This window comes from Corvus hawaiiensis, chromosome Z (genome assembly GCF_020740725.1).
Source record: "Corvus hawaiiensis isolate bCorHaw1 chromosome Z, bCorHaw1.pri.cur, whole genome shotgun sequence".
In the NCBI taxonomy this organism is placed as follows: domain Eukaryota; kingdom Metazoa; phylum Chordata; class Aves; order Passeriformes; family Corvidae; genus Corvus; species Corvus hawaiiensis.
The window spans coordinates 51,411,611-51,436,683 of NC_063255.1; the positions used below are offsets into that span (position 1 = coordinate 51,411,611).

Consider the following 25,073-nt stretch of genomic DNA (forward strand, 5'->3'; position numbering starts at 1 on the left):
GCTTCATAAAGGGCAAATTGTGCGCAAGTCATCTATTCATGGCATTCTGTTGTGAACTGACTGCACTGGAGGGCAAGGGAAAAGCAAAAGATGTCCTCCACTTTTAACTTCTGTAAGGCCTCTGACTATGTCTCACACATATTTACTTCTCAACTGGAGGAAAAAGGTGGACTGTTTGACAGCTAAGGAACTGGTTGAATGACCTCACCCAAAGAGCTACATTCAGTGGTTCAATGTCCAAATGGAAATCAGTAAAAAGTGGCATCCTTCAGCGATGCATGTTGGGATTGGTACTGTTCCATCTCTGTGATAATGACACAGGCAGTGGTAGTGAGGGCACCCACAGGTAGCTGGCAGAGAGCACCAAGGTGAGAGGTGCAGTTGGTTTGCTGGAGGGAAGGGATGCCACCCACAGGGACCTTGGCAGGCCTGAGGAGTGGGCCCATGTGACCCTCACAAGCTGCAACAAGGACAAGTACACCTGTGTCAGGGCAATCACCAGTACAAAAACTGAGTGGTGAATACACTGAGAGCAGCCCTGTGGAAAAGGACTTACGGATACCAGTGGATGAAAAACTGGGCATGACCAATTTTGCATACTGGGCTGCATTAAAAGAAGGGTGGCCAGTAGGGCAAAGGAGGGAATTTGGCCCCTCTAATCTGTTCTTGTGACACTCTACCTGCGGCACCACATCCAGGTATGGGGCCCCCACTATAGGAATGACAGGGACCTGTGGAGGGGATCCAAAGAAGGGCCACAAAAATAGGTCAGAGGACTGAAACACCTCTCCTATGGAGACAGGCTAAGAGTGTTGGGGTTGTTCATCCTGGACTGGAGAAAGATTCAGGAACATAATATAGCAGCCTTTCAATATTTAAAGTAGACTTACAGGAAAGACACAAAGAGACTTTTTACAAAGGCCTGTAGTGATAGGGCAAGGAGTAATGGCTTCACACCAAGCGAGCAGATTTACATCAGACAAAAGAAAGACATTTTTTATGATGAGGGCAGTGAGACACTAGAACCAGTTGCCAGAGAAGTTGTGGATGCTTCAGACGTGGGAGGTCATGTCAGATGAGACTTTGAGCAACACCATCTAGTGAAAGATGTCCCTGCCTACAATGTGGTGGGCAGGGTTAAACCTAGATGATCTTTAAAGGTCTCTTCCAAAACCAAACCATCCTATGATTCTATGAAACAAGGAGTAAGAATGATGTTATTTCAATTACAAAAAAATAATAGTGTTTCCATGAGGAAATAAATATTGCAAACATTCCTACATGACTAACAAGCAAAGAAAACATAAGTATGCAGAGACCTCTGCTAACTACTGAGCATCCTCTTTCACCCATTCATCTTATCCACCCACCATGTCATCTCATAAATATACCTGTATGATGAACAGTATCAGAACATTTATTCCCATATCACTGAAAAACTAAGACCTTTTGGACTAAAAGCTACAACATATATATATTATTCAACACATCACTGATTTTAAAAGTGCTAATTAGGTATGAAGAGACAACTCTGCTGCTTATTACCTGAAAGATCATGTCCAGCCAAAGGGTAGAAAATCTTCAAATTGTGAAGTACCAGCTGAACCATTGCCAATCTCATCAGTGACCAACTAACAAGAAAGCACTAGTAAGTCATCTACTAATAGGAAAATAATTTTCTCACTTATTCAATATTAGGTTTTAAATTTAGAGCTTCAAATCCTCATCATAAACTACTGAAAACTACAAACCATATTTTAGAATATTATAAGTACTATTATATGAATTCAAGTCACTGTAACACATACTAACAAAATGAATAAAATGATTACTGTGAAACATTACCTACTATGTCTAGATAACACACTGAAATATCCAGTAACTGGTATATTATCTCAAAAATAAAAAACCAGAAATGCAAGTCTAGACGTGGCAGAATATCTTGCATTCGAAAGAGTCATTTACCTGTAAGAATTTGAATTAGAATGCTCTTGATTATGTGAATTTGATCCAAACATATCTCCATCAATGTCTTCATCATCTTCATCACTTTCCTGACTCTCTTCTGAATCATATTCCACTCTACTTTGTGATGAAAGAAAGGGCTAAAAATTTAAACAATATTCCGTAAGTGTCTTCTAGTCAACATCTCATTCTAAATTACCTTCTAAAAATTGAATCATTATAATGCTTAATGCTTTGTATAAAAAGCAGACATATCATCTGACTCAGTTTAGAAACATTTGGAGCTTGTACCTCATGAAAAGGGTAATTATCCATAAACAATACATACTTTAACAGCTTAACTATTTTTTACATTACTGAAAATTCTAATGCTGAAAATTAAAATGCTAATGTTTTCCAATTCTTATTATATTTTCATGCCAGATATATCAAACCAGACCGGGGACACACAGGCTTGTCAGACACAAGCCAAAACCATCAGGGTGTGCTCTCTTCAGTTCTTCCAAGAGCTCAGAGAAATCCTATCCTCTCCCAACAGTGCTCAATATTTACAATCAGCCCATTATCAGTGCTTCAATGTGCTATTCAGTATTTTCAATTTCTTTTTTGTCCTTGTTCCTAAAATATGTTTACCTAATTTATTTTGCTTATGTAGGTAACATCTGATATAGAAATGTGCAGACAATTCAACAGAAGTATGTAACTTTCTACAAAGAAAGATCTGACACAACGGACTTAACAAGGCAACATAATTTGATTTCCAGTAGGTATGCAACGTTTCATCCAGTTGAAATAGCTGATAAAATGCTTCTCACATTTCCTTGTTCCCCTAAATAGTTGACCCATATTTATCTACACATTTGTACTCTGCATTTATAAAAACCAATACAATTCGTTCATACCATTATCTGAAAACAAATTAATTGAATAACAACAGTTTTCAAGGAAGCTGTTTCAAAAATATGAGCAGGCAGCATTTTAGAAAAAGCTAAACTTGAGCAATAAAAATATGCAGATCCTATCAATACTTAGAATAATGACTAAGAAGAGAAAAACTATCAATCCAAAAGTGACAGAAAACACCTAATTGTTCAAACAGCAAAAAATTACCTTTGCAATGAAATAATCCCAGATGCTAAGTTCAGGAGGGATAAATCTTTCTTTGTAAGATGATGATTGTTGGTCTACCAATGGCAATGCAGGCAACTGAGAACTCTCTTTTGAAGAGGTTTTTGATGAAAGCCTGTAAGGTTTTTGCTGTTTCTCTCCATCATCTATGGGAGAAGAAAATACAGTACGTTGCTTTAAACCATCTGCTTTACCTCCTGATTGCTCTTAATAAAGTGATTAATAATAAAAAGTAAAAATTTTCATCATTACATTCATTATTACATTTCAGAATTTTATCTTAGCATTCCTGTAACAATTAAACATAGAGAATGTTAATCCTCAAATGCATAAAACTAATGTGCAACTAGAACTCCAGAATGTAAAAACTCCCTGCACAAATAATACATCCATAACGACATTAGAAGCTCTCTTCTTACAAAGGTGAATATTATTACACAAACAATAATCTTGCAAAACTTAATTAATAAGAATTACTGAATATTGATTATAATTGCTTTTAAGGCAAGCCTGGAGTCTTGTTTTTCAGAGTATTGCAAATATGTAAGCTTGCCATTCCTACTCCAACTTTTAACTCCATGTCTCCCTCTAGTGGAGATCTGTACTTTTTCTAAAGGGTACAATTCTGCTAAATCACTATGCCCTGACAACACATTTCTCCAGCAAATATAAAAGATCACATTTTAACTAACACAATCTAATATACACCTTATTAAACAGGAACAGACTAACTATTTGCAGTAACACCCTAAATCCTAGGAATAGAGAGGTCCCCTCACTTGCCCCAACATTGACTTTCTTCCAACTAAGTGTCAATGGAAGATTTTATTTACAGTTTTGATTACTACAGTACTCAAGGAAATAGTTTATCCAACCTTTCACGAATACCTTAACACAGTTGTATCACCTGATATCCTGAAGTAATTTTGGATCTTGTTAGGATCATATTCCAATACAGCCTTCCTATTAGTAGAGGAAGAATGATACCAATTGTCACTGTCCCTAAGCTTAAGTAAGCTAGTGTTCTGACTCTCCAAACACATCAGAAGTGAAAGTGACAAGGGAGAAAAGACACTGTATTTGGAGATTTGTTGGCCGTCTTTCATAACAGACAAAATGGACTTGAATCAATTTCCTACTTGATTGTAAAAGGTGGGGGCTGTGTTTGGGTTTTTTTGTTCTTATTCAGTTGGGGGTTGTTTTTAGGTTTTTTTATTCAGTTTTCAAATAGATACATGTAATGTCCAGAGATCAGCTTCTACAGTGAAGGAGTGGGTTCAAGACTTAGGTAAAACAAAGAAAGATAAAATATGAAGATAAAAAGGAAGTTGATTTTTTGAACTTTGTTTTGGAGTCCACAGAACTTCAAACACCTATTTAACTGAGTCAGTTTTCTTAAGCAGAGGGAAGTATGGGTTGCCTTATGATCGAACGGCAGTAATAGGTAGGAGCCAAGAAAGCAATTCTGTAGGCTTAAAGAGCTCACCTGATGAACAGATATCCCTGCCACTGAGTTCAACCACCAACATGTTGGGCCAGACCGGTTGCAAGGATGAACTAATATTAACATCACAAATGCAATGTGTTGTTTTTTATTATTGTTTTAACTTTCCTATTCCCTTCTGCTACCAAGGGCCAACAAAACTACCAACCAGTGCAGCTTCCAAAATTACCTTCTGTACATAATGCTGGGGATGGCAAAAGAAGAGTCAGCACACCTATGTAATCTTGGAGTACACTACCCCAAAGAAGTATTTCCTATACCCTTATTCTTTTAATGTTTTATCCACAGGAAACTTTCTGAGTCTTGGTAGGTGCCTGATAGGACTGTCCTTCAAAACTGTTATGGGTATTCCAATCACTTGAAAACAGAAGGTCTAACACTCTGAACAAGAGAAAAAGTGGTAATTTACAAACAGGTATTTCCATATATAAGACTTATTTGCTCACAACACATACTGAGCTAACTGTAAGATTTTTAACTCTGAGCCATGTAAGATTTAAATACATAGCATTAAAAAAAATTTCCAGGTTTTTTATACCTCATCATGTTTTGTTTTCTTCAAATGGACAAATTATCTGTACTCACACTAGTTGATGGAATTTATCCATTATTTCTGATCATTTCTGGACCAGGAATAAACATGTTATTCCAAGATTCAGAAAGATTTTTGACCCCATATGAAGACGAACATTATCATCACAAGCAGCTGAACTACTGCGCTGGTTGTGGCTGGGGTAGAGTTAACTTTCTTCACAGTGGCTAATACAGGGGTTGTGTTTTGGATTTGTGCTGAACACAGGGCTGATAACACAGAGATGTTTTTGTTTTGCTGAGCAGGGCTTACACAGAGTCAAGGCCTTTTCTGCTGTTTGTACTTCCACACTGGTGAGAGAGTTGGGGGTGCATGGGAGGCTGGGAGGAGATAGAGCTGGGACAGGTGACCCCAACTGACCAAAGGGATATTCCAGACCATGTGACATCATGGTCAGTACATAAAGTGGGGGGAAGTAGGATGAGGGTGGAGGACATTTGGAGAGATTGTGTTTGTCTTCCCAAGTCACCACTGCACATGATGGGGCCCTGCTCTCCTGGAGATGGCTGAACACCTCCCTGCCACTGGGAAGCAGCCAATTAATTCCTTGTTTTGCTTTATTTGCATGCACAACTTTTGTTTTGCTATTAAACTGTCTTGATCTCAACACATGAATTTTCTCTATCTTTTACCCTTCCCATTTTCTACATGGTTCCGCCAGTGGGGGAATGAGTGAGCGGCTGCCTGGGGCTTCACTGACGGCTGGAGTTAAACCACAATAGCTACAAAATAATTTATATATGGAATCTAATAAAAGATGAAGATATCTTTCATCTTGAAACAGGAATATCATAACACTATGTGTTGGGATAGTATTTGAAATCCACTTACCTGTTCTAAAAGTCAAAACCACAATAACTGCAGTACAAAACATTTTCATTTCATTATTTAAAGCTTATCAGTTAAGAAAGAGCATGCACATGCATCACTATGAATTTTTAGCTAATTTTTAGCAACTGCTTAAAAAAAAAGAAATTCACTAGGCATGAAATAAGGAACAAGGGTTGCATGATACAGAAATGAGCAAGTATATGCCTGCAGGTTGTTTTTCTAAGCAGAATTCAAAAAAAGTGTTTCACTTTTAAAAACTACCTTATTCCTTTCTGTTGGATCACTCTTTGTATTTTTAAGAATACTGCAGGCTAGCCATTGTAAAAAAATTCAGTATTTAAGGCAAATGAAAGTAAAACCACCTAAGTGGTTTGAAAAACACACTACTAATATAAATATCTTTCTATACATTGTAAAAGAAATGAAATACATTAAAAAATTAATTAAAATTCTGACTGTCATTTGGGATTGGGATTTCAAATTACCAACTACATGGCCTTTCAGATTTCTCATATATTTCTAGTTAAAACTCTTTTAGTTTTTTGGTTTTTTGTTTGTTTGTTTGTTTGTTTTTTTTGTTGTTGTTGTTTTTTTTTTTTTGAAGCATTTATCTTTTCTCCCATTTTACTTATAAGACAAATAAAAAATTTATGTTATTTCCCAAGAATATTGGGCTGTTTCAGACAAGGAAAATCCTTTAATTTCTGCCAGGTTCTAAGACATGCAGTGATAATCAAAAGATCGGTTACCCCCCTTCCACCCTCCCAGGAAGAGCTAAAATGCGTATTTCTTTCAACTTCCCTTTATTTGCTCTTGCAGCATGGAATAACTGAATATATGAAATGAATCTATGGATTTCTAACTGTTAAAGGTCAAATTCTTCCTTAAGAACCTTCTGGATGATAGAGAACTTACCATCTCTATATAGACTTAAATTACAGAACAGTTTTCTAAGGTAGTTTTCAAGAGAAATATGGTAAATATTATTCTGAAAAAATCTACTGTAATCAAAAACAAGGTTCTTTATCAGATGATAATTGCCTCTTGGAAAAAAAACCATCACGTGCTAGTTCTGTTTGCCAAAATCATTTGCTGCAACTGCAAAAACAAGTAACATGACTGAAAAGTATAGTGCTCTGAAAAGCATTCAAACTGCTATGTTTTGTCTGATCTTTATGTGACAGAGGCAATAAAACCGATTTTTCATAAAAAACTTAATTCCTAATAGAGGTTAGGAATTTATAAGACTACCAGGTACTGGTTTTTGGTTCCTGTTTTCACAGTTTGAGTCTAAGAGAAAGACCATATTTATTTAAGTGAAATTTTATACTCAAAGCTACTATGTGCTCAAGTCAACTAAAGCAAAGAGCAGAAAGGGAAATAACATAACTTTATTGACCAATGCTGTACATAGTGTTATGATCTCTTAAAATAAGTTTCAAATTTGGAGATCAACATCCACATTCAGGTATGTACTAAAAGATTGGAGGGGAGGCAAGAAAGAGAAGACATGTATAGCCTTACTGCATTAGAAATATTAGTGTTCAGAACTTTTAGCTTTTGATCTCCGTTTGAGAGTGCAAACATTTCACAAAGATATAAAAGTACATATAAGGGAAAAGAGTCTAGTTAAGCATAACAAAATGGTAAGCTATAGAAAAGATCTAAATAATATTATGGAAGAATATGGCATAGTTGACTTGAACAAGCATTTCAGTCACTTCTCAGTATTTGTTTCTGGTGTCAGAAACAGTAAAGGCACAAAAAATACAGCTGATTTTAATCCTAATCTCTCTGCTTCTTTGGAAGTCTGGGGGTTTTCTCTCTTCACCCACCATTTTTTTTCAGTGTGACAGAGAAAAGATGTTGGAGAAACACCTTTCCCCCAAATTTGCTTTGCATAAACACACATTAAAACAAATAATAACCCACTGAATCCTAGAATTACATAGGTTGAAAGACACCTGGTCCAACCCCTTGCTCAGAACAGGGCTGACTTAATTGACGGCCTAGTGTGTTCAAGTTTTTGAGTAACTGCAAAGATAGAGACCCCACCACCCCTCTAGGCCCCTTTCTAGTGATTAGCCCTACAAACCAGTATTTAAAGATGTCCCTTCTGTCCTTAAATTTTTAGTTTGAGCTTCTGGATTCTTCCAGCAACAGTTTTATTAAACCTGTGATCAGAATGCCAGCACTCCTTCTTAAGAAAAACATGCAACAGACAGGCTATATTTAGCATACATTTCAGAATACACTTCTTTGTAAAAATACTTATAATTTTAAATCAGTGGTAAACCATTAACACAGCTTAGTACACAGTTACCAACACCTAGTTAGCAGAATTGCCAACAAAAGCCAGTTATGGCTTCTGACAATTCTGTAACAGCAAACATATTTACCTTACCAGAGTCATAAAGAGAAATCTTTATTCAATACCACAGAAAAAGCTAATCAGATCTAGCATAAGAGCTCACTCTTGGTTAAAGATCTCTACTCCGAAAACACTTTCCTAAAAGTTTGATGAAGATACTTAAGCCGCATTTACAGTTTTCCTTGAATGCAAGGTAAGACATTTTGATATGCAACATATATCTAATATAAATAATAAAATTTTTTTTAAATATATAAAGTTACATTTTACCTCTCTACATATATATTCAGATGTGATTTAGAAATTCATCACAGTTTAAGTAAATTTATCTTTACAAAATCTTCCTTTAAAAAACTTGGTTAATGGTAGCATTTTTGCTCTTGGTTTTATAGAAGTCCAACTAAATTAAAAAGCATGTAACTGTACCAAAATAAAACCATTACAGGAATTCATTCTGGACCTGAGGATAATTTATCATTACCTGAATTTGAAACTTGAAGGTTGCTTGCTTTTCTAAAGGGTTCTTAGAATATCAAATTTGAGTATCAACAAGACACCTTTCGTTTGTAATGTCTGGAATGAACACTTAGAAATCCACATGCATAATAATGCTTATATTCAAAAAGCAAAACAAGCAGCTCTCCAAAGATATGAAACACTTCTGATCTTTTCAAACCATGGTTAAAGTAATTATATATTTAATATTGATTTCAAATGAAGAGCTGTAAGAATATGACAGCATTAGCAATTTTCTTTTTTAAAAGTGCCCAATTCATGTGCTTCTTTAATTACAAAATTTTACTTTAAATTTTGATGTCATGGCTTGCAAACAGAAGTTTTTCTGTCTTTCTGCATATGCAAAAAAAAACCACACATAGCAAACTGCATGTAGAGGCCTAGTACTAAATCTAGGATCTTGCCTGAAGGTTTGGTAGGACTATGAGTACTGAAGGAGGTAAGGGATTTGGAAAACCCCACGCATTCCATGGAGAACACTACTACCTGATGTGGGCTAGGCATTGGGAAGTGCCTACCTGTCAAAGAGAGAAAACATACTGTATTCATAAAATGGGAATATATTCCAGTTACGAGAGAACTGGAAAGCTTTAAAATAAACATAAAAAACTAGGCTGTAATAGTATTGGAAACTCTCTAAGATCAACTTAATTCCCTCATATTAGAGCAGCTGTGCTACTTGGAAACCTTATTTCAGTACCATTCACTTCCGCTTCACTATTCTCTTCTACACAGTATCTACATCAATAATTTAAGATCCTTGTTTTTCTATGCCAATCCAAAACCATACCAAACTCTTATTGAACACAAACTACTTAAAGTAAAAAAGCTTTCAGCAGTCACATAATTTTCTTAAAAAACCCAGAAGACAAATATACATAAAACAAGAGAACTGACCAGTTTTTGTCTTTAATTGCTGTTGTCCTTTGCTGGGTGTATGAGCTCCTCCTCCAAAGATAGCAGACCACATTTTGTTGTTAAGTGGATGAGCCATAATTCTATACAGCTTGTTGCTAGAATGTGTTGCGAGGCCATGGATGAACAGACTGAGATAGACTGCAGTCAGAATTTCACAAAGTAGAACTGTGAGACCTGGCTGGGCTTCCTCACCAGCAGAATTCAAGAGACGTATTAGAGCTGTCATTCCTATATATATAAAACAAACATATTCTTTAAGAAAGCACATATGTGTGTGTAAACATACTCCAAATTATCATGGGTATTTTGTCTGGCAATCTCTGTTACTTAGTAGTTTCTAGTGTAGAAAAATTCTAAGTTCTAGACATGGAAATCTAAGTTGAAAACTCCAGGAGAAGGAGGCGTGCTCTTTATTTTTAACAATTTATTCATTTTTTAGCTTCACATTTTGGACTAATGGTTAAAGAAATGTATAACAATTATTCTATTATTATAACTACATTATAATCCCATAAATTGAAATTCTATCTTCCCACTTTACAGTAGTAAAACCAACCAAAAGCCATGAGCATCAACTTGGGCTACATTGTCTGGCAAGTGTTCTCTCACCCAAGTACTAAACATCGTGTAGTGTTTTTATGCTCCCACAAAATGGTGTGGTTTCAGATGTGGCTTCAACTGTGACACTTTGTGCACACAAGTTAAAGTGCAAATAGCGGTGGCCAAAGAATTCTGCTTTTTGTCATGCTCTCCAATTTGCACATACAGCATGTGAATCCATTAAAAAATAGAAAAATCAGTTCAAGGTCATGTTACTCATAAGAACAACTGCTAACAATTCCTTGACCCATTAATCAGAAATTTAACTCTGTGATTAATTAAATAAAACAGATGACAATCTGGTTTCTCTCTAAAACCTCTAGATTCAGTGACAATGTTTGGCAGAAAAGAAAAAATGGCATAGTGTGAAACACAAAGACTGGTTGTGGCTCTTCAAGAAGATTTTTAAAGGTAAATTTTCTGATTTAAAGAACAAATCTCATAATAAGTAAGCATATTTCTTGGCTACGCTTACATTGAAGTTAGTGCTGTAAAATGAAGCTCATACCTAGATATATCACATTGATAACACTCCCTCTAGTTGATAATTAGCCCCCTAGTGTAGTTTCACCAGCATAGATTTTCAGCACACTTTAATATTACCTGAAATCTGACATGAATTTTAGAGCTACAAAAAAACATGACTTATTATTAATGTCTTATTTTTAATAGTTTCAAGTTAGTTCAAAAGTTGTCTGAAAGGTAAAATAATTCTTAGTTGAAGTACAAACTAAGATAGCCTTCCCAGTCCTTCTTAGGAGTAAGGACGTACTATACTGGTGCTCCAGGAGGATCAAGTAGAGCACAGGACATGACTTTATCCTACTTCCTGTTTAGTTGCTCCCTACTAGATCCAGCAGTAACAGTTTTTGGCTAAAGAAAGCAATATAAACAAACTTGACTTAGTGAATAATCAGAAGCACTAACTTAAGAGGATCTGAAAAAAAAAACCCCAACATTTTAATCAAAGAACTCAATTTTACCACACAGCTATTGCAAATACTACTAGAAAGTTCAGAGCACACCCACATGCTCGTACAGATAACTCAGTTTTCTTTAAGAGGAAAGAAACAAATCAAGTCCAGATACCTGGCCACTGAGCAGGTGATGTGTTGGGAGTCACTGTTTCTTCTAAGCTTGTTGTTCTTAAAGAATGATGCTGAGTTAACAGGACTGTCTGATACACTGTCCCAGTGAACTGATTTGCGTGAAATGAGCTGTGAAACAGAAAAGCAGGAAATCATTTTTATTTTAAAAAGTTATGGTTACAACTATTCAAGTGATAGCACTTTCTACAGGTAGGCAAGTGTCAATACTGCCTTCTGGTGCCCTACCTATTATCACAACTACAATGAGACAGCTGTCTAAAAATCACTTTGCATAGACTTTACCTGTAGCTGTGGCCATCACAGAGACATTGGTAGATGCAAGCAGAGAGTGATGCTGCTAAGGTATGCATGACATATATCTGTAAGACAAAGTTTTACAGAACATATTATACCCAAAGTAACCTGTGGTTAGTATCACAGCCTTTCACTCTGCATAGGGATTTGTAACAAGCACTGGACATGGAAGGTATAAGTACTTCTCTTACAAAGCCACTTTTCTCTTCAGAATTTATATCAGACAAATCAGTTCACTTTGCAATTAAAAGGATGGGGGAAAACTCACCCTACCAACACAATCACAGATCAGCTCTATCTGAAATGTTTTCAGCTAATGAACAGCAACATATTAAGCCTGTATAAAACAGTCCTAAGAATTACACCCTAAGACAGTGGCAGTTTGCTGGCTCAGAATACAAAGACTTAATTTCAGAATGAGAACTATAATGCAGCTTACTTTTTGACCAATTCTTGTGCAGCTCTTGGACACACACTCAATTTCTCAATTTACTCAGTATCACACTGATCACTACTTTTAACACAGCGATACTTTTCTCCTAAGGTATCCCAAAACACACTTAGGTAAAAGCTAGAGAATCTGTTGATCATAAAGGTTCCATTAAAACAAAAACAGTTTATTATATTTATTTTTTGCTACCTCTAAAACAAAGCTAACTAGGAACTAAGCCATCTTTTAGTGTTCTCCAGAAATCCTTAGTAAAAGCAGACATGATTTGGGACCTAACAAATACAAAACTTTAGGAAAGACTAAGTTTTATTTCCACTCAAAGGTTAAATACAGGAGAAATCTTACAGAAATTATTTTTAAAAACTACTATTTCACAAAAAAGTCTGGGTTTACTGAACTTTGCTGACAACCAGTTTTTATACCTCAACATTTAATTTTACTTAGGTCTAAGAATGAAATGCAGAATTTGCCATTAACATAACAGAAGTAATGATCATATTGTCATAAAGACAGATATGATGCTGATGATGTAGTATAACATGTTTTCCACAATAATGTCCTCTTGGACAAATATCCATTTCTGAGAGAGGCCAATCTACAACAGCTTGTTGAACCAGATGCTCAACACCTCAACAATGAGTAATGATCAGTGGACAGCTCAAGACAAGTACTACAGAAAATGTTTATCGTTCATGGTTTTATTATTTGTCACAGACAGGCACAGCACAAAGTTTTCATGCTGTCAGAAAAAAATTTGTGACTTCAGCAAACCAGATAATAACAACAACAGAACAACTGTAAAAAAATACATACCTTGCTGTTCTGAGTATCTGGATGAGGTGGCGAATCAAGGTTTATTATAGCATGTAATATATCATGAGTTAAATTGCCAAGATGTAGCAATGGATTAGCCACCACTGTTTTGGCACTAGCTGTGCAAGCAAATAGGAGAGGTATGGAGCTTTGCTCTGGTGGAGGGCTGGAAGGTATCTGTACTGACTGCTCCTAAAAACAAGCAAGAAACACACAGAGAAAGCAACAGTATATATTCTTTAAGGGAACATAAGAATTTTTGAAAGAGGGAAAAGTATTCTAAAAATCAACAACAAAAATAAACAATCTACAAAAAACATAACCTGTTAAAAACAGATGTAGATTTATTACTAAACAGGTGTTTGCTATAGCAGGAAAACTTAAAAAATATTACAAAACACTTCAAAAGAATCTACAAACCTGAAGCAGAGAAAACACAACCTAAGCTCCCCCACATACCTGCTGAGATTCCTGCAACAGCAGAATTAATTCCATTCTGACAGATGCCAAGCCTCCACCATGTGAGCCATGAAGTATACAGTAACTAAGGAACATTCTTAGGAGTGACTGGTATTTCAAAAGCCATTGACGTCTTTTCTGAAAGTCTTCTTTCTGTAGCATAGTTTTTTGTTGGTCAGCAAAGTCTTCAGTGTTTTCATGTAATGTAGCTTCTTCTGGCATCCCTCGAATTCCTGGCTGTATCTCTTCTTCTTCAACACCATAATCACATGTCTTCTGAAGAGCTACCACTTCTCTCTCAAGCCACTGGTAAAGCTGATACCGCAACTTTCCACCATCTACTTCATAGCCAGTGGACAGTGTACGAAGCTCCACAGTAAGGATTTTGAGGCATGCTCTAAACTTCAGCTGTGCTGAAAGGATATCTTCTGATGGACTTAGAATATCTTTGTAATCAACTACACTAAAAGATTCTGTGTAGCTAGAACTTGTCTCATGTAGTTTTTCAGTTTTCTTCAGAGGTTTTAGCTCTTTCATTACCAGGGAAGAATCTTCACTCTCATCATTTTCATCACTGTCTGACTGTAGTTGAAATTGTTCATCTTGGAATAGAGCACTTGGCTGGCTCCAATCAAAGGAAAGAGTGGAACTTGAATGCTTTTCTGATGAACAATCTGAAGATGAACCTAGACCATTGAATACCGGCTGTGACCAATCAATACTGGAAGCTTGATCTTTTGTTTCAAACTCTTTAAATGGAGAGTATGGTGAGAAATCTTTACCAGTATCCATTAAACTAGGGGATTTACTGAATGACTTTGACCTCTTGACAACTTTGGGCATCTTTGATAACACTTCTAAGGCTAACATAGGACAACCAGATTTTAGATGAGCATATGCAGTGGTGAAAAACAGCCGCCTTTCACCTAGGTTGATTTTGTCAGCTAATCCATTTTCTACTGTTAGGCAAATGTGTGTGGAAGATGTATCAGAAGAGCCAAAATGACGTCTCAGCAAGAGAGGATGTGTTCTTAAGTAGTTATAGAAGTTAAACACTGCAGGGTTGCAACTTGATGAGCCATCTCCATCTGAAAAGATATGGCAGCATAAGGAAAATCTACCACTCCATATGAAATAACCGATTTGCAAAGTCCTAAGTTCATCAGAAGGCTTTTAGGTCTTAATATCAATTCTACTGTTTACTTCACTGTACCCTTCTTTGCACCTTTATCATTTGAATATTTCAGTGGGGAGGACATTGCCAAACCTACTAAAAAGAAGCAGGGTGGGGCAGCAGGCAAGACTTTTTAAATTAAAACAGCTGCTATTTCTTTTCCTTGTAGTCAGCCCAGTTTTACTGCAGCCAAACAAGACTACTTTTCGGTTCATTTTAGATTTCTGAAGTCTCCATCATCCATCTCTGAATGACAAAAAGGTGTTGTATCTTACAAATTTTTTACTTAAAGTCCATTTTAGAAAGTTTAGATTGGTATATTTTTTTTGTCTACATCTTTAAAGAAATGCAACTTACAATAGAACTAGGAAAACCATAACATTTATACATAATGGTGGCAGTATTACATACAAATAAATGAATTACACAACAGTGCAACACCTAGTCATTTTATTTTCATGTCCACAAGAAGAAAATCCCTGAAGAGAGAGAAGCATCAGCACAGGATGATTCACACAGCTTTCAAAGGGCTCAGGATAGCAGAAATAAACCCCTACTCTCTCCTCTGTCAGGAGTTGTGGCACAACTGATGACAGTTAACAGAGAGAGGTACATCAAAAAGCACCTTCTAGGTAAGAAAATAAAGCAAGACACCACAAACAAGACAATGAACTGACCACAGAAGAATTACACAGAATCACAGAATAACTTTAAAATTATTTTACACAGAAAGATGGGACCAAGATAGAAACAACCAAACATTATATTCCTCATTTGCTCAAAATCATCCTGAGGCACGTAACTTCTAGTGAAATCAGTTTCACAAATTAGTTACCCAGTGTTAAGTATTTGAGCCTTCATTTATTCCCTTCCAATTTCTCTCAGCAGCCAGGACTGAAACCAGCTAACCACCAAGAACTTGAAGCATTTAACTTCAGTGAAAACACTACCTTCAAGAAACAATACAACTGATTCTTAGAAGGCCTACAAAGCCAGCAAATGAACATAGAAATTAACTGCTCTAGAAGACTCACATGCTGTCAGGATGCACATAGGCCTCCTTGTTCCATAAGAAGCTTCAAAATCTTTCTGTTGGGAGTTTATTATTGTAGTCAACTGTTTTTACCAAGGATTAAAAGCTACAAAACACCATGTCTTTCAGACTCTCCTATGTAACTGGACAATCAGAATTTTGTTTCAGGCTGTGATGAAGTAAAATTAATTAAGAAATTACTTTGTCTCTTTAAATCGCTTCTGGAAAAACAGCTGCATTACTACAGGGTCATTCCATTATCCTGATATTCACATGCTTAAAGGACAAAGTATGTATTCATTGGATACAGGATACTAACAATACAGTCACTATATTTGCGATTAAAGTCCACATGCATTGCTGCAGCAAGCTAATTACTAACAATGGTGAGGAACTGTGTGGTTTTGTTCAGATGACACTTTAAGAAATGGTGGCTGAAATGAACATGTAGTTAAAACCAACTGAACAGGCCAAATACTTGTATTCTTACCTCCTTCATCTTCAACAGAATGTTTAATTAAAGTGTCAAGAGCCTTGCTATAATCTTCCAAAATCCAGTATGCCATACTTCGCAGAAAGGGGTCACAGTGTATGTTTCCTGAGCTCTCTTTTCCAGTAGACACACTTCCCAGAACTCTCTTCTGCAGTACAGATTTGTAAGTACTAGACACTTCAAACTCCGATTCATAAAGTCTTGATATTACAAGAGCCAACTGAATGTCATGCAGTTTTTCAAGGCAGACCTAATTGAGAGTAAGTATATTTAAACGACCAGACTTTGTAATTTCTCCTCAGTTTAAAATTATTACAGGACAGGAAGTGAAATAAATCTGCTCAGATTAAAGTAAGTTGGACTATCAACTCCATAAAAAGTGAGCAAGAAGTATACAGAACAGATGTAGCTAACTATTACATGCAAGAGCTGATTCGCATTTCTTCAGTTTAGATATGGCATGACAACAGATCTTTGAAATTGACTGGCTTCAATAGATCACTGTCAATGTGCACATGCCACCTCTTACCTCTTGATTCTGGTTGTTTTAGTTACAAAGCTTTACAGAACAAATCCTTCATTATCAAAGAGATTAATTTCCTCACAATATTGCAATTCAAACAGACTGAGGACATAATTTTTGTTTGGTTTGGTTTTTGTAAAGGGATTCTAGGAGCTAATCCACATCACTGCCGAAACACCATGTCTGGAACTTCCTAATAAGAAACTATGTTGTCTTCATATAGGACTGGGTAGACAATCTGAAAGGAAACTAATGGTAGGTAGGCCCCTTAGTATTAGAGCAGAGAAATTACCCCCACGTCACTTTTCAGTGTCACTAATACGACAGCTAAAAGGATTCAGAATGTAAAGATGAAGGTTTTGTATTTTTCATTGATTTCGGGTGGGAAAGAAGAGCACGGATTGAAAGCATAAGAAGCTTCAGGGGTCATACTAATGCAAAATGCAAACTACATTCAGTCTATCTGTATATTTGAGACAATGTAACAGTCTTAAACATAAAAAATTTTATTACCTCCACTGCATCTTTTAAGTGTCCTGCCAACAAGAAAAATGCTGCAGAATGTTCAAAACGCTGTTTGCCGAGCAAAGAAAAAGCATTTTTTAATGCTGCTTTACGCCATCTGTCCTCAGTGAAGTTGTTTCCAAAAAACTGTGTCATTTTAGTATCTTTTTGGGACCTGCATATCAAACATAATTGATAAAAACATTTTACATTTTCTTAGATGCACAATGGTTCTTCATTTCCTCAGATGTCAGTATAATTTTACACAGATCTCACATTAGGAAATGCAGAGTCTCTCACCACACTGGGAGTTAAGAAGGCTACATATTTAAAAATAGCAGAAACTTTAGTAAATACAAAACCTAATGGTATTTTCAATAACCCAATACAAGTACAGAAAACCCCATTTTTCTTAAGGTTAGCTCTTAAGTGACAATGCAAATTAGTTTTCAAAAGGTTTGCAACACTGAATGCTGCATTATGAAACATCAGTTAGAAAGACGTAATTCAGTCCCCTGAACTTAAGGTAAAATTTTTAACAGCAAACACTCATGCAAAAGATAGGCATGGCATTTCACACACTACACTGCTGTTTCTCAAAAGTAAATCAGAATTAAGCAGTAATTAGAATTACAGGACATTTGAGACTAAAACTTTAAGTATCTACCTTCAGAAACAGCAATTAAATTCCTTCAGTAAATATAAGATCAGAAACTACTCATTCAATGTAACGACTGGTTTAGAAATCACACCCCAGCTTTCAATGGTAATATTTGTGCTTCCTTTGGATTACCACCATATTCAACTTTTTTCCCCAAAATTATACTAGACTGTGAAATTCCATGTAAGAGCTTGAATACCTGTATAATCCCCAGATAACAGCCTTCTTCTTCATCGCAAGGTAAAAAATGGCCGCATCAAGCGGATCGTTGTTTCGCTGGAAAGCTGCTTTAGCCACCTGCGAAGACAGGTCAAAAGCAAAAAAAACCAACCACAATTTAAATTAATCTTAAATGGGATTCTTGTTGCTTCTGGCATGCCATACCCCATAATGCTCTGACGTTCTCTTTTATACAGGATCCCTCCTCTCATTATGAGTCTGATGTAAGAACAACAGCCCCTTTGATATCACTTAGCTCATGCTCTTCAAGTTCCAGAAGTTTTTTTGCAGATCAAAAGGAAATCCCTATATCCAAAATCAGTTTCTAAAACCATAACAAAATTAATTTACTAATTTCTCTGGTAACCAAAGGACAGATGGAGTCTTGAAAACCAGGATGGGACCAGTCACAACAGGAAAAAAGGTTTATAGGTTACTTTTGGAGGTTGGAAAGGAAACAGGGTAAGTGGGAGCAAGACTAGTTCAAGACCCATGTAAGGTAACCTTAAACTCAGGCCCAGAATATCTGGAATTTTTTTAATGCAAGGCAGTTAAGTTTCATAAAGTGATGATTAATTACTGAAGATTTAAAAGTAAAAGTAGAGACATGCATTTTACCACTTCATGCTTTGTAGTCAAAGTATCTTGTGCATGTCATTTTTTAGCTCAACATACTTGGCTTTTCCAAGAGCTTAAAACAAGTGATAATGAAGTTGGTTAGGCTTACTGCCACATCTGTGATGATTAAAATATTTAATATAAGAAACCCAACAAAATTCTCGAACAAACAAAAGACCCCACCAAGCCAAAACAAAACAGTAGAAGGTTTGTTTATCATGGAAAACAATCAATTTGCAAGACAGATGTACATATAATACCTAAATTGTTCCCACTTCTGATAGGTTTCTAAAGAGAACCTTTTCCCACAACTTGTTTCTCAATTTTGCCATAAAAAAAACCTGTATGCTCCATCTGTATCTTGAGCATCCACAATAAGCACGGCACAATATTACCTTTAAAATGGAGTATCTAAGAGCAAAAAATGTACTCCACACTGGAATTTGAAATCTAAAGTACTAAGAAAAATTTAGTTATATACAGAAGTTCATATTGATACAAAAAAACACATACAAAAGAATACAGCACAAAACTTCAGGAAAACATTCAGAAAAACTTCATTATCTAAAAACTTAAAACTACATAAATAGAAAGTAAACACTGGAGAACAGCTGTTTGGAAAGATTTTGGTAAGTTGTTTTTTTTTTTTAAGAATGCTATGATTACCTTTTCTATGCATTTCCGCAGGCTGTGGATGTTTCGAACCCACCATCCTACACCCATAGCTCTGAGCTCTGACCATGCTGGATCTCCCTTCTGCACTGCAGGGAGCATACTCAGGAGTTCTTCTTCCGCTACTGAATGAAACGCCCAGGCAAAGTGACTGGTAGATAAGCCTACATAATAAACATTTAGGAAAAAAAAACCCAAAAAACAAAACAACAGAAAATTCAGGAGACATTCATTAATAAAATAATCCAGAATCTGAAAACAAGGGAATGGGAAAGGGAAAAGGGAAGAAGGTCAAACTGAATTTTTAAGTGCATTGCTGATGAGGCAACAGAAATTTAAGAGTATTTCTTAGGACTCCGTATCAAATATTACAGAAAAATCATACAGCTGGAAACAACTTTTCATCTGCAAACTCCTTAGGTAAGTTTGCAAAGAGCAAGAGCTTCTCTACGAAGTTCAAATATATGGATAGTAAGTGGCACTAAGATTAGCCATGATAAAAAGTGCAGTGTATTGGTTAAATTTTTCAGGATTTTGAAAGGTAGGTTCACTATTTTGACTTGGATTAGAAAATGCACAGGCTTGAGATAATCAGAGCAGAAAACACATTTGGGGATAAAGATACAAAAGAAAACTTGAAGTAAAAAAATCTCATGAGGAAGACAGCAATTACTAAGCAGCAACATAGCTGGCTATGGACAATTGCAACTCCAGCGAGGGCCAGACGCTTCTTTAGAAAGGCACCTCCGTGTGTGCCCCGGAGGCACTTCTCACTCTCACTAGTTTCTGAGCTCACCAGAAGCAGAAGTATTGCAACTAAAACTACTCCATCAGAAAGCTAACTCTGCAATGCTCTGCTGTGGCTGTCCTGGCAAATTCCAACCTCTGATTCAGCTGAAGGGTGACAAGCCATGTGATTGAAAATGCCATCAACTGTCATGATTGCTAAAGGAGTAACCACAGCCAGTCCTTTAGATCTGATTATGACTAATCAAATCCATCTAATTCTGTCATCTGCAATATCAGGATAGAACTAGTTAAATTATAAAAAAACTTGCAACCCTATATGAAATAGTTGATTGTATAATTACAGTAAGCATATAGAAATATTTAATATCTGAGTAGTAATTTTTTTTCCCAACTATGTACCAAACCCCTACATATGTACTGTTTTCTACTATATTATTCCTGCAGAAGGTTACTGGAACAACATGGTACTAGAAAGCCATTTACTCTTGGGAAACGGAAACACTCCCCTGCCAACTAAAAACTTGTTAAAAAAAAAAATCACTTCAGTTCCAAGACCTTTACCAAAACCAAAATATTTTCTGCTCCAGCATTCATTCATATTGGACAATATTTTCCTGAAAAACCCCAACCAATTAAATCACTGATTCTGCAGAGGAACATCAACAGCACACCAGTCATATGTACAGCTACATCACTAAAACTCAACTCATCTAAGAAAACACATCAGTTACCTTGGTGAAGCAGCTGAGCTCGATGCACAGGAGGAAGCGCTGTTGTCAGAAATGTGTGAAGCCGAACAGCCAATAAAAATTTTAAACCACACTCATCAAGAGTTTCTCCACCTGGAAATAAATATTTTTACACACACTTTACAGAAATAACTCAAAGTATTGTGTATCTTAACAGAAGAAATATAATTTTGTGACTGCTAACGCTTTAAATTTGTACGTATGATTGCTTAATCTATAATTCTTCCCTTCAAGAAAAGACAAAGAAGAAAATTTCAAATATAAAGCCTTTTGAAGTTATTTGTTCTGTTTAATGCAAGAAACAAGTTTTGGTTTAAAAAAAGTAAACCAAATTATGTCTCAATTTCTCTACAGCGTACAACAAATATTTGTCATTAAGAAAGCTGTCTCTTCGAAAGTGAATTAAAAATAATTATAGTATGTGGACTGATGGACTCACAGTGGCATTACCAGATAGCAAAAGAAAATCTGCTTTTTATCAAAGCATTAGGCCTTGAAAGTCTAGTTAAATAGTAAATACTGTGATGGCACAGTTATACTATGAAATGAAGGTGCATCGTTGCTTTTTAAGCCACAAAAATATTCCAAAATAGGAAGAAATCCCAGGAAAGATTGTGAAGCACAGTAGCACATTTAACTTGGAAGAGAAAACTTACCCTGACTTCTGTCTCTGCTTTCTCCAATGTCAGTACTGGTAGTAGCAATTGTATCTGCCAAGGCCATCAAAGACATTTGCTCCATCCTAGTCAGACCTGGCAAGCTTGAATGAAGCAAGTGACCAGAAAGAACTTGAGCGTGTTCCGGTCCAAAGTAAGTTGGGCTGTACTGAGAAAGATCGATGACTTTTGGTTTTGAACTGTCTTCATCTGCCTCAAACATGACGAGGTCATCTGTACTTATAACAGTATTTTGAAAGAGATTTTCGTAACTGTCATTGGGCATATCCTTTTTGTTTTGACTGTTTTGATTATTGGACTTCTCTGAACAGGAGTGAGATGAATCATCATCCGCAGCAAGCAGAGCATACAAAGGCAATGGTGGAACAGAGTCTATTTCGATATAGTCTGTAGTCTCAGTTTTGCTGAACGTTTTGGGATCTCTTGAGGTACTTCCACTAGCACTGATTGTCAGAGATCTGAGCCTCTTGTCATGATTAGGCTCAGACTCATTTATAGCAACAACTTCTCCAGCAATGCACTTCACCAAATGGGACAGAATGGCTTTTGCTCTGCGTACTTTACCAAGATCCATGAGTTCCAACAGTTGATATGGATGGTACTGAGGTAAAGTTGGAGATAATGTATGAGCTGCTTCAAAAAGACCAGAATCTTCCATTTCCATAGACAGATCACAGGCAGATCGTTTCCCACTAAGTTTCTGTGCAAGGCTGGTCATAGATCTGGTCAAGGTTCTCTTTGGTGGATGCAAACCTGAGGCAGCTGACTGGCTTTGTTTCATTAAGCTAGTTATGCATGGCATACTTCCACTGTAGGAATCTGTACCAACTAGTTCCTGCTTAGAAGGAGACTGCCACTGAGAATAAACATGCATTTCGCAATCCATTCCAACTACAAGAATGCCATCACGCACCCAAGACAAGGAAACAGGAAAAGGAGGTGACCCCTCTACAGATGAAACCAAGTCAACACAACGCAGCAGAACAAACCCAGAAAGGGTTGCAGCCTTAGGACTGCCACTGTGGGAGATCGCTACAATCTCATTACCATTTTGTTCTTGCCTCTTCCCACACAGCTGACCAAACATATAAAGTTTTGATCCAATTCCCACTGTCAGAATATGGGAACCATCTTCCCTAGACATCCAATCTAAGTGTACCAAGTGCTTAGTGTTGGGTATAATATTCCCACCATGAGACAGAGAAGCGTCTTGTTGGTTATATGCCACTAAATTCCTATCAACACTAACACCAGAGTCCAACATGGTGCCTATCTCATCTAAATTAAGCGTCTGTTCTAAAATCCATGAAGAACCCCCTGTGGATTCACATTCAAAAATACTAACGTGCATCACAAAATCTTGAGAAAGATGGCTGTTTTCAGATGCTACCTGCTTGTATGCTACTGCTAATCTGTTTGTGTGTGCACAGCTAACTTCAGTTGGCCTCCCTGGAACATTAATAGCACTACTACTAGGAAGTCCATCCTCAATCAGTAATGGCCATTCTTCCCATACATATTTAACATCACTGTCTGTGCTATATTCCGGCACGGAAGAAGATGATGATTCAGTGACAACCCTGCATCTCCAGAATCGAACTTTTTCATCAGAGCAGGAAGTAGCCAGCAGATAAGGCGCACGACAAACAGGATATATGGAAGAAGAACTGAGATGTCCTAAAATGAAATAAAATACACTTTTACTAGGGGAAATATTAAAAAGCAAAACCAACAACATTTTTATTCAGCCACCATTCTATTACTCCAAGTTAAAAAAAGGATTACTGCTTCCTCACAAAGAGGTCTTTTACAGGGCCTCACAAATGAGACAATATGACAAACATACGATGAAACTGTTCTACCTTTTGATGGCATTTTGTGCTCTAGAGAGGAGACAAATTATATTATTTAAACACAAATATTAACATACATTCTCTTCTGTCAAATGAACATTTAGCTATTGAAAAATCTAGAACTCTCTATTTTTGAAAGAGTACTGACGAAAACCTTAACATTTAGTACAGATCCTACAAAAAATTTCATGAATGACTGCAAAGCAACATTTGTGTTTCTACTATTCTATTTATTGCAATAATGTGGAATACAGTAAATAGATAAGAGCTTCATTTTAGTGTTAGCTCCAGGACAGAGATATTAAGTCAGGGAAGTACATTTTAGCAAACCTTTTAGATTCACATACAAATATTCAATTCTAACAACAAATCCAAAACTTCCTATTACTTTGTTTCTATTTTAAGACCAAAGGCAGAAAGGCAGAGATTCCCTGTTTTAGTCTTTTAAAAAAGATCACAAACCTGCTGATGGCTTTACGCTTATTATCTCTACTCCTTCTGGCATACTCAACTCTTGACTATACACCATTTTGGAAGACAGAGTAAGCCGGCTGGTGCTCTGAAGATTTGCTCTACAGGCCCGATACTTTTGAGTGAAAGGTGACTGGATCTTCTCTGGATCTGGTGAAGAATACAATTCTTCTGTTTGTGTTGCTTCTTCAGACGGATATGAACCTATCTTTTCATCTAAAAAAAAGTTTGCATTGTTAATTTGAAAAGGTCAATTATTTTTTTTAATGTAAGAAGTGATTTTACTCACCTTAGCAGTTCCAAAAGAGACAGACAAAACATGACTTAAAATTTTACTTTCATTCTAATAAAATGCATTTTCGTATTCAGATTTAAAGAGAAATGCGAGGACATCTCAGATTAAATACTTCTGAGATATGAGAACTATTGAGAAATTATAAAACAATTGAAGTATAACAAAAAAGGTAGTCAAAAAGTCAAAAAGGTATGTATGTGGCTATCCACTGAAAATAAGGTTTCACTAAGCAAAGAATACCTACAGCTAGAAAAAATTAAGACCTTCATGTCTTAACTCACACATTGGTGAAAGTTATTTTTCAGAGAAGTTTTAATAACAGCTATTTTATTCCTTAAAACATAGACCTACAGAAAATGTGATATGAATGCTTCCCTTTTTTAATAAAACAATAGTTGAAGTATGAAATTGATGGAACATGAAAATTTCCAACAGGTCTGTTGAAACGCCTTATCAGTCATCTCCTCATCAAATGAGTGCATCAGAAAACTTAGATCTTTATTATTCTCACTAACTTATAAACTAATTGCAATAATACACCTCTCATTTGAAAGCAACAATAAGAAATACTAATTTAGTTTACGTGACAAATATGTAATATAACAGATTCCTCTGGTAAGTGGAGAATATCAGATTTACATTTTCTTAAAATCTTCAAGTGTCAACAGAACACTACCAAAGCATATCTTACCTTTCTTTAAAGCTTTATAGTTTTAGAGGTAGTTTGGTAGTTTGAAAGAGAACCAGATTTCAGAACATCAAAATTTTTTGGAATTGTAATGGCATCACTGATGCTTAGGTGCTTCAGACTATGGTCCAATTTAAAACTT

General features: G+C 36.1%; 1 protein-coding gene across 6 annotated transcripts in view; it reads right to left on the reverse strand.

Moving 5' to 3' along the window:
• The window catches only part of DMXL1 (Dmx like 1), a 77,839-nt gene that overhangs the window by 18,238 nt on the left and 34,528 nt on the right, over positions 1-25,073 (reverse strand). For 3 of the 6 annotated variants that reach the window (XM_048290673.1, XM_048290672.1, XM_048290671.1), the window contains exons 17-32: positions 23,940-24,164; positions 21,604-23,301; positions 20,930-21,040; positions 19,443-19,612; positions 18,139-18,236; positions 17,288-17,453; positions 16,249-16,501; positions 13,552-14,639; positions 13,093-13,284; positions 11,817-11,893; positions 11,515-11,642; positions 9,805-10,053; positions 9,312-9,425; positions 3,076-3,239; positions 1,966-2,105; positions 1,546-1,631 (exon numbers count right to left, since the gene is read on the reverse strand). In XM_048290673.1, coding sequence (XP_048146630.1) covers positions 1,546-1,631; positions 1,966-2,105; positions 3,076-3,239; positions 9,312-9,425; positions 9,805-10,053; positions 11,515-11,642; positions 11,817-11,893; positions 13,093-13,284; positions 13,552-14,639; positions 16,249-16,501; positions 17,288-17,453; positions 18,139-18,236; positions 19,443-19,612; positions 20,930-21,040; positions 21,604-23,301; positions 23,940-24,164 — 4,959 coding nt within the window. The remainder of the gene's footprint in view (positions 1-1,545; positions 1,632-1,965; positions 2,106-3,075; positions 3,240-9,311; positions 9,426-9,804; positions 10,054-11,514; positions 11,643-11,816; positions 11,894-13,092; positions 13,285-13,551; positions 14,640-16,248; positions 16,502-17,287; positions 17,454-18,138; positions 18,237-19,442; positions 19,613-20,929; positions 21,041-21,603; positions 23,302-23,939; positions 24,165-25,073) is intronic. The other 3 variants (XM_048290677.1, XM_048290674.1, XM_048290675.1) reach the window with 2 other exon arrangements.